This window comes from Bidens hawaiensis, unplaced genomic scaffold, assembly GCF_021521415.1.
Source record: "Bidens hawaiensis isolate Kalapana, Puna unplaced genomic scaffold, B.hawaiensis_p1.1 tig00024813_1, whole genome shotgun sequence".
In the NCBI taxonomy this organism is placed as follows: Eukaryota; Viridiplantae; Streptophyta; class Magnoliopsida; order Asterales; family Asteraceae; genus Bidens; species Bidens hawaiensis.
In genome coordinates, this window is record NW_027493925.1 from 37346 (window position 1) to 48114 (window position 10769).

Sequence of the window (10769 nt, forward strand, 5' to 3'; positions counted from 1 at the left end):
CTAACTTAATTTATAACAAGTTATTTTTATTTTCAGTTTAAAGCATTATTTTTTTAACATATTCACTAAAATTTAAATTATATTTTATAATAATAATAATAAAAATTGGCTTGGTTGCGTTATGAATGAAAGTGAAAATTTAAGTTTTGTTGGGTTGGTAGAAGAAAAAGAAATTAGTTTTTTAATGGAAACTCGAGTTCGGTTAAACTGTAAATAAGAGTGGCCTTAGAGAGTTAAATCAAACAGCAAAGCAAAATTCCAATTAAAAAATGTTAATATTGAAAAATAATATTAAATTCTCAATTGTAGCAGTCATTGAAAAAAGCTGTTAGCCCCAATTTTCAGTCACATTTTATGTTCCCCTAACCATTTAAATACCCCAGCAACATCCATCACCTTGGACAACATATTAACTACCATAATGCACTGTTCCTACACCGCCACAACCTCCGTCAACGGCTTCTACACCTTCCTAACTCAAGGCCTCGACGACCTTTTCCGATTATTTCACTCACAAAACTTCATGTCTATTCATTTCCTCCAACATGTCCTTGCATCCCTACAATCTTTCCATTCACAACTTATTGTGGTAGTCCAAAAGCTTCATTTGCCGGTCGGAGAAAAATGGCTTGACGAATATATGGACGAGAGTGCTCGCCTCTGGGAAGTATGCCACGTGATCAAATCCGGGTTATGTAACATGGAAAACTATTATTCTGCCGCCATCACCATCGCCACCACCCTTGAAAACCACCACTTTTTTAACTCACAAATTTCCCGGCAAGTAAGTTTTAGTTGATCTTGTCCGGTCAGTATGAAACCGAAATAGCCAAACCCAGTAAAACACTAAGGGTATATTTTTACATATTTTTTTTTAAAAAAAAAACAAATAACTGAACCCGATAAGACACTAAGGGTATGTTTTATATATTTTCTAAAAAAACTAACTTTTTGGTTTGGTTTCGGTTACTTTATCAAACCCATTGTGAAAATCAAAAACAAAAATGATTTGTTTTTGGTTTGGTTTGAGCACAAAACCGACTAATATTGTAAATGATGTTTGATCAATAATTTGTAATTTGATAATTAAAAACTTCTCAGGTTTTAAGAGGGATCAACGGGTGTATCCGGGAGCGAGTCGGATTGGAGGAAGAAAATAAAGGGTTGATCCGAACGCGAATTCAGCCACTGATGATGAGATTCGATGAAAATGTGATAATCGAATCAAAATTCAATGGTTTTAACGGGTTCAGAGGCGTTCTTTTCGCGTTAAGAAACACGAACTCGTTGCTTATGATGATCTTGTTAAGTGGTTTGGTATATTGTTCACCAGCAACAAGGTTGTCTTCATCTTGTCATGGTAATAACACTTTGAGCTATGCTGAAAGTAATTCAGTTTTCGGGTCGGGTTTCATGGTTTCCACGTTGAGATTACATGAAAAGGTGATGGAGAGTGAAGATGGTCTAAATGGTGTTTTGCTTTATGAGTTTTGGAGTGCAAGAACTGCCATTGAGGAACTGAAATCAGAGGTTGAAAGAATTAGAATGACCAGAATGGAATTTGATGTAAGTGAGAGGGTTGAAAAGGTGAAAACTTGTTTTGTAGGGTTACAATGTGGTGTTGAAAATATGATCGTGCAACTTGATGACTTTTTTGATGAGATTGTCGATGCTAGGAAGAAGCTTTCGGATTTGTGCACTCATAGTTAGGGGTTTTAGAGCTTGTTAGAAGATTGAGGGGAGTTTCACTCGCTGAGTTGCTGGTTCAATCAATATGAATAGCTAGGGTTAGTAGGGTCGAGTTTTGTTATCTTAAAAGGTAGGATTTATGGCTTCAAGTCTCATTCTTTTACATGTTTTGCTTTAACATACAAAATTTTGAGTTTACTCATTTTGTTGGGAAAAGAAAGAGATTAGATTTGTGCGCAAACGGGAAAAAATCAAAATAGATATTGGTAGATTTTATTATTATTGTTATTATTATTATTTAACTAATTCCTTATATTTTTAGTTTATTTTATGAGTTATGAAATTCATTTTTCACTTGATGGTGTATCGCGTACTTTGGGTTTTGTGCTTAAGATACACGATGTTGACCCTTTTGGACATGAAGTTTCTTAACTCAAAAAGAGATGCTAAAAATCTGAAAATATTATTTAAAATATATTTAATTTTGTTAAACTACATTTTAATTTTTTAATAACAACTACTGTATTTTTTAATGATTATAAAATTGAAAAATATAAAAACCATTGTGAAGAAAAAATGCATATTGTTGAAGATGGTATATGAAGAGCCTACTCATGAGGCGGGCCTCATAACTAGACTCTGACTTAACAAGACAATAAGAGCCCAATACTTAAGGCCCGACAAGAAGAACATTCTAGAAAGGGACTTGGAGGGAAATGGATTTGGAGGGAAAGACACTTGTAATATTGGAGGGAAAGCCTCTTGTAATCTTGAAGGGAAAGTCACTTGTAATACGTCTCCTCTATATAAGAAGAGGAAGGAATAATGTAAACACATTACACATTCACTAATATTTACAAATATAACATTTGATTACCATTCTCTCTATCTTGTTAGGAACTTTACCCCCTCGTGGGAATAGGTTTCAACATTGGCTCCATCCGTAAGACCTCTTGATCACGGGTCTCATTTAAACCTCTAGAACAATGGTCGATCAAATCCGCCGCCACCAACGTTGTCTCACCGCAAAATGTTTTGGTTTGTCCGTCCATTGTTTCGATAAACAAACAGCAACCTAACTCTCCATATCTTCGTTATTTCCGTCGTCGGAATCTTTTTCCCGACTCTTCGGAAAATTCCGTGAAGGCAAGGATCTTGAAATATTCTCCGGCGAGTCGTGAAAAGTCAGACATGACGATTGCTTTCAGCCAACAAGAAGCATACTCATTTTCTTCTACTAATTTCAACCACTCCGGCGACATGTCACCGCAACCACCACCCCCGATTCTATCGGAACCAGCAGCGTCACTAAGTCCAAAGTGCCCATAAGGGTGCATCCATACTAGGAAGATAACACCGGTGGACCAGTTTGTTTGTAAATGAAGATGATTTGGAGGTTGAAGAAATTACGGCCGAAAGGCCCAAGATAAACTCGGAGTTCATACGAACTCACAGAGACGCTTTAAAAGCAAACATTGAAAAGCAAGAGTGTGAAGAAAACTTCAAGTGTCTACAGAACATTTAGATCAACATAAGTTAGTAAAAATAGGGAAGCGGAGAGGCTGGGTTTTGAGCTCATTATGCCCAGGTGCGCCACTTCAACTCAGTTTGGAGCCCCCCTTCGTTCACAATCAAGTCCATTTAATTCAAGACAACAAGTCTTCTAGTGGGATCCCGTCCAGCGGAACAACAAAATCTTGCCGATATATTACGGTTGACATCAGAGATCTCGACGGTACCTTCATTCTTAATGAAAATAATCGGTTTGTTCTCTTCATCATGTTTGCGTTACTTTAGCACACCGTATAGGTTATAGGAATTGTTTTACATCACCATTGAGGTTTGAAGTTTCAGAAAACACATCAAAGTATGAGTTTCTATTGAAATAGAATAAAAGAGAATGGTCAAATCCTACATTACCCTACTCTTATTCTAAAGCCACAATCTATGATATGATAAAAAATGGTTTTAAAGGAATCTTGGTAAAAGTATGGATTTAATATTGATTTGTTACAAAAAAGGAAGACATGGTCATATGAAAATGTGATGTGAAGTTTGCTTTTAAAAAAGGTGATGTTACCATACATGTCCACATGCACCCTTCTTTAAAAAAAAGGTGATGTGACCATACGCATGTGTTCTGCATTATTTAAATGTTGTTTTTGTACTATATGTTATAAAGAAAGTCTTTAAGGTGACACATCTCTCAAGGAATCCTTCCGGGTCAAGTCAACAGCAAGTCCCTTATTAACGAATCCTTGGATATTGAAGTCCCTTACTAAATAATTCCTTCAGAGTGAAGCCCCCTGATAAACAATTCCTTCAGAATGAAGCCCCCTACTTAACAATTCCTTCAGAATGAAATTCCCTACTTAACAATTCCTTCAGAATGAAGCCCCCTACTTAACAATTCCTTCAGAATGAAATTCCTTACTTAACAATTCCTTCATAATGAAGCTCCCTACTTAACAATTCCTTCATAATGAAGCTCCCTACTTAACAATTCCTTCAGAACGAAACCCCCTACTAAACAATTCCTTCAGCATGAAGCCCCCTACTAAACTTTTTGCATTACTGAACAATCTCTCCTGAATGCCCCCTCCCTCCCTTACTAAACCATCTCTTTGGAGCAAACCCCCTTAAAATATAATTCATTTAGAACGAGGTCGTTCACTAAAAAGTCTCCCTAAAACGAAGCCCCTTACTGAAAAATACCTTTGGAACAAAGCCTATTACAAAATAATACCTTCAAAACAAGGTCCCTTACTAAACATTCCCTCTAGACATTCCATACTGAAGCCCCTTTCGTATAGAAGCCCCTTTCCATATTACAAGAATCTTTTCCAAAGAAGGAGATTCCCTTTCCAAGGGATGAGGTGTTTAAAACCTCCTTCCATAAATATATATATATATATATATATATATATATATATATATATATATATATATATATATATATATATATCATTGGGGCAAGAGTTATCTGTAAAGGAAGACAACCTCTTCCAGATTTTCTTTTTCAAGAAGAATAATCCCTTTACAATAAAGGAAGTATTTGAAAAGTTCCTTTCGTAAGGAGGGAGAAACTTCTATAACAACTTTTTGCATTACAAGAATTTTATCTGAAGGAGAAGAATCCCCCTCTAGGGGATGGAATGTTCAAAGGTACTTTTTTCCATCAAATATCCTTCCTACATCACAGCATCCCATGCTACAAGAGTTTTCTAGAAAGAAGAGAAATCCTCGTCTTGAGGATGACACACGTGAAAGGTCAATCCCACTCAGAAGACACCCCCTCCCTACACCAACATGGAGCTAGGGGACTAATTGGACATTGCACCATTGTGGCGTGGGTTTTCGTCATTAAAGTCTCTTTCCTAAGGTAAGGGGGGACCCCACTCATCATCTTTTATGCTTGAAGACATATCTCATAAAGAAATCACCATCTTAAAGAAACTTCTAAGAAAAATAGTCCTTTCCAATAAAGGGAGTATTGGAAGGTCCCTTCCAAGAAGAATGAAAGTCTTCTACAGCAACACCTCATGTTTCAAGAGTTGTCCTTTTAAAATATTCCCATTCTAAAGAGTGACAAAGTCTTTATGGAAGAGAAAAAGCCTCCTTTAACAACACTTAACATCCCAAGAATTTTTCAAGAGGAAGAAACCTCCATATCCATATTAACTATTATCATAAGGGAATGGGCCCCTCCCATTAGTTCCCTCCATTAGCCCTTTTATCATCCTTCATGTGTAAGATTTCTAACACGTATTAAAAATGTGCTATTATATTTATGACTAACAAATATAATTGGTCAATCATTGCTTATAATTTCCCCATATGGGACAAAGCCTTCTTTAAGAGGCACAATACTTATAATTCCCTCATGTGGGACAAAGCCCTCTTTAAGAGGCACAATACTTATAATTCCCCCATATGGGACAAATCCCTCTTTAAGAGGCACAATACTTATAATTCCCTCATATAGTACAAAGCCCTCTTTAAGAGGCACAATACTAATGATTCCCCCATGTGGGATAAAGCCCTCTTTAAGAGGCACGATACTTATATTTCCCCAAAAATGGGATAAAGACCTCTTTAATACATATAATCCTTCCTAATGGGAAAATGACATAAATTCTCCTTCACGAGTGTGAAAGGAAGGCCCGACTGAGGGGCTTGGATCCATATACAAAAATAACCCCATCTATGAGGCTCGATACTTGTAATTTCCCCTGTGGAAAATAGCCCCATGCACAAGGCTCGGTAATTATAAATTCCCTAGAGGAAAATAGCCATATGCAGTGGGTTGATACATTTTCATCATCACATTGGAAATTGTCTACGCTTTAGTTTCTATGTCTAATACTAGTAAAGCAAGAATAGCATGATCATTATTAGAGTCTGTTAATCAATTACTAACAACTTGGGCAGGGTTATTCAACAAGAAGGAAGAGATTACGTAAAAAGAAAGCTTAACATTGTCTTGGTTATGGCAAAGAAACTTGGGCTTAAAAGTCCCTTATCCCAATCATAAATAATTAGCATAAGGAACCGGGGGACTTGAAGGGGTAATTCCTGGATCGGGCCCATGGTATGGGGATGAGTTTAGAGATGCGTAATCTTTGTCTCATCCATGACTTCCCCATCTTGACTACTGGGTCCAAATTTGATAAGTCAAAATAGAATTGGATCAGATCATGTGAACTAAGTATCAACTACTTCAACCAAAATATCAAAAGAGGATCTCTCCCGAAACTAGTCCAATAAGTGGGTTTAAAAGGGATGAACCTATCTCGTATGTGATAGATGAGCTAAGACTACATTAGTCTCTTGTCCATATCAAAATAAAGACTAGGGGGACTTGTAAAGCCTGCTGTGAAAATAGGTCTCCGTCCCATGATGAAGTCTAAGCGAGGAAAGCCTAGAAGAAACCAAAATACTTGGGGAGTTCTAGTTACTCTAACCAAACATCCTACCAACCAGATAAGAAGGAGATAGGAAATGCAACTTTGAAAGTAAGAAAAGGGGGAACAAGCAGTTATGAGAAAGGCTAGCGATTCGAAAGGTGTCATCGCATCTTTAGGGGAGTGTGAGAAGCTTTTTCAAAACTGTCGCCAGTTTAGGTATGGGCCTGACGATGGGCTGAAAAGACAAAAGGGGGATCAAATAATTTAAGTCAATGAAAAGTCCGAGTTGGTTCTTCACCCTTACCACATACCGGGGGGGGGGGGAGGGGGGGGAGGGAAGACCTGATGAAGCTACCCTAGAAAGGAACCCAACAATAGCATTCCCACTTTAATAACCGTTAAAGTAAGGGTGATGTCGATAAAGGGTGCCGACACTAACCTTATGAAGAAAGTGCGAAGATGGGCAAATGCCTTTAGGAAATATATAGAGAAATGTTGAGTGGTTTAAGATAACACGAAAACCGGGTCGACAGAGGAAACAACATAAGCAGACACTTCCGAAGGATAAAGAAAGCGTCAGGATAAAAGTATGACGGAGAACTGATATAAGTCCATTACACTCGTCATAAATAACGAGCAAAATGGACTGGGGAGACGTGAAGAGAGTACCCTTGAAACGGGTCTTTAGAGCGATAAGAGAAATATGCCTAACACATGCTCAAAGTAAGGGTGGCTAAAGAAAGGAAGCCCAAAAGAGAATAACCAAAAGACCTCCCAAAATAACTAAATGAAATAAAAGGTTCCAGAAGGTTTAAGGGCCTGTCCAATCAATCTAAACAAGTGGTGATATCAACCCAAAAGAAAGTATTAGAATAACACATGTTGCTAGAATGGATAGGGCCTAAGTCAAAGAGAACAATGGCCAAGGGGAAAGCTCGTAGGTCAAGAACCAGCATATAATAGTTCTATGGATATTATTTTTGTATCAAGATACCTCCTGACCATATGAAGGTCAATCGGAAAATAAGGAGGATAACACAAGAGGTCACGACAGAGGAAGAATAGAGACTTGTTGTGAGTCCATTGTACTCGTCATAAATAACGAGCACCATGGACTGGGAGACTTGAAGAGCCTACCTTGGAATTGGGCTCCGAAGGTAGGCTAAAATCCATTAAGCAAGAAAGAAGGCCCAAGGCCGAAGGGAGAAAAGGAATACATAACGGGCCAGGTACCAAAAGCTCAAAAAGAAGAAAGTGAAGAAAGACACGAGCGACAATAGTCATTGAGTCTATTACCCTTATCATAAATAACAAGGGCAATAGACTGGGGGACTTGAAGAGCCTACCCATGAGGCGGGCCTCATAAGTAGGCTCTGACTCAACAAGACAATAAGAGCCCAATACTTAAGGCCCGACAAGAAGGATATTCTAGAAAGGGACTTGGAGGGAAATGGATTTGGAGGGAAAGACACTTGTAATATTGGAGGGAAAACATCTTGTAATCTTGGAGGGAAAGCCACTTTTAATACCTCCTCTTTATATAAGAAGAGAAAGGAATCATGTAAACACATTACACATTCACTAATACTTACAAATATAACATTTGATCACTATTCTCTCTATCTTGTTAGAAACTTTACCTCCTGTTTGTGTTTCACTAAAAATGAATACATAAATATACTTTGTTTTAAATTGCAATGAATCTTTTAAATTCTTAAACATATAAACAATCAGATCGATAAATTTACAAAAAACTAAGGAAAAGTTTATTAGTTTAAAAGTTATACATTAGCAGTGCAATAAATGTAACAAAAATAGACAGAAGGTGCATTAAATATATTAATATGTAGACAAATGATACATGACTCTTGTGATGTGTTTAGTTTAAGAAGGCAACTAGCACGGAACTTTTTATTTTCTCTACCGGCATCTAATTTATCCCGTATAAAGCAAAAAGATATTATATTATATCACTTTAAGCAAAATTTAATTATTGTATAATGAAATAAGTTACTAAGAGAATATGATTCTCTCTTGAAACGAGATACGCCGATATTCAGATAAGAAACAAGAAGAATATAGATGCTACAAATACTAGCTTTAAAAGAAAGCAAAATATTCCTGATATAACATTGATTATAGCTTTTTTTCCTCTTATTTTTCTTTTACAATGAATTTATATCATGTGAAAGACTTAAACTCATGGTCTCACAACCTTGTGGTATTTTTACCCACCAACCCCATTGATCATTGGTCAGGTATCTTAAATGGAATATAAGTATTTTGTTTAAAATTTAAGATTGCAATCAGAAATATCTCTAAAACCTATTTCAGTTATGATAATAGTTACTCATGATCTAATGCTCTAATGCTCTATTGATATTGTGTTTGCTCCTCCAAAAATATGACGTTGTGTTCAAATCGTTGCAACTTGCAAGTGTAAGATTAAGGAATTTTAGATGAAAAAATATGTTATTTAAAAAAGTTATGACAATAGTTGATTTTAAAAATAAGGAAAAAAATATATTTTGTAGAATACAAGAAAATTTATGTGTAAACCAATATGTTACTATTAAGCTAGGGCATCTGTAATGATTTTTGTCAACCCAGAAACACTAAAGTGGAGTAAAGCTTGCCATTGTAGACATAGACACGAGAGACATCACAAGGTCCTTGGTGACGGACCGTCCGTTACAAGTGAAGGCCATTTCTAAGAGAGGTAAAGAGAGAAAAACATCGGCTTGTAGGGATGAGGGAGAGAGATAGGATGAGGGAGAGAGAGATCAGTTTGTATCACAGCCACAACACAGTGTCTGACTTGAAGGTTTGTATAGTTATGTTGTATGATTTAAAAGAATGTTTTCAAGACGTATAATAATAATAATAATAATAATAATAATGAAAAATAAAATAAACTTCAAACATTGATCAAAGTAGTTGTTCTTACAGATCAAACATGATAATAAAACACATTCACATTGGCTAATGTTTTTCATATTAATAACTGTGGTAGCTTTTTTATAAAATGAGATAAAATTTTGGTATAATGAAAGGAGAAATAGATTAAGGTGCTGTTTGTTTTTGAAGATAAAAACTGTCTGCAATCTGATTTCATATCTGCAACTGAAGATGTGGTCTGAAGGTCTGCAATATGAAAATATAATACTGTTTGTTTTATAAAATGGGTATCGTCTGCATAAGCTGAAAATTAGTTGTCTATTATACATATCACAGTAGATAGAAGTCATTTAACGTCTATAGATTAGTAAAATAGTTGGTGGTGGGCGGTGGCGGACGGTGGGTGGTGGTGGTGGTGGTGGTGATGGACGGTGATGGTGGTGGGTGGTCGACAGTGTTGGTGGCGGATGGTAGGTGGTGGTGGCAGACGGTGGGTGGTGGTAGTGGACAATGGTTGTGGTCGACGGGTGGGTGGCAGTGGTGATGGATGGTGGTGGTGGTGATGGATAGTGGTGGATGGTGTTGGTGGCGGATAGTAGGTGGTGATGGTGGGTGGTGGTGGCGGACAGTGGGTGGTGGTAGTGGACGATGGTTGTGGGCGATGGGTGGGTGGTGGTGGTGGCGATGGATGGTGGTGGTGGTGGTGGGTGGCGGTGATGGACGGTGGTGGTGGCGGACGGTGGGTGGTGGTGGCGGACGGTGGACGGTGGTGGACAGTGGTGGTGGTGGCGGCGCATGATGGGTGGTGGTGGTGTTGGACATTGGGTGTTGATACTTGGTAGGATGTTAAGAAGTGTGAAGAAGTTAAACAATAGCTTCTTTTTTAAGACTATAAAAGCAGTTTGCAGATCTTATTTAAAAAAAAACAAACAGTCTTCAGAAGCTTATGTCTGCGCGCTCGCAGACATAAGCCTCCTGCAGATGTTTTAAGCAAAAACAAACACCACCTAAATAGAAAGGTCCCGTCTATTGGCACACCCCATTTTTCTATTTAGACACCCCTGTTATGCCCATATTGATCAATATGCGGGATATTGGTCCACTAAACAGACAAAAAGCAAGTCGTTGTCAGTTTCGGTCTGGTGGCTTCATCAATATTTATCATGTTGGTCGATATAGAAAGCCTAATATGCTCTATATTGATTAATGTGCATATTGTTAGAGATTTGAATTGTGGGACCCATTCATTTTATATATGATTTAGTATAGGTAGGT

At 37.3% G+C, this 10769-nt stretch overlaps 1 protein-coding gene across 1 annotated transcript; it reads left to right on the forward strand.

The window, feature by feature from the left end:
- The first annotated feature begins 443 nt into the window (after positions 1–443).
- On the forward strand, positions 444–1771 carry LOC143570006 (uncharacterized). Its single transcript, XM_077055774.1, has 2 exons — positions 444–784; positions 1102–1771. Exons 1-2 carry the CDS (start codon positions 524–526, stop codon positions 1708–1710), a joined length of 870 nt encoding a protein of 289 aa, XP_076911889.1. The 5' UTR covers positions 444–523; the 3' UTR covers positions 1711–1771.
- Positions 1772–10769: the final 8998 nt, after the last annotated feature.

Bases quoted from the DNA above. Each gene is read 5' to 3' on its own strand.
- LOC143570006 (XM_077055774.1), top strand. From the start codon at position 524: ATGTCTATTCATTTCCTCCAACATGTCCTTGCATCCCTACAATCTTTC. The intron at 785-1,101 runs GTAAGTTTTAGT...AAAACTTCTCAG, and splicing joins ACTCACAAATTTCCCGGCAA to GTTTTAAGAGGGATCAACGG.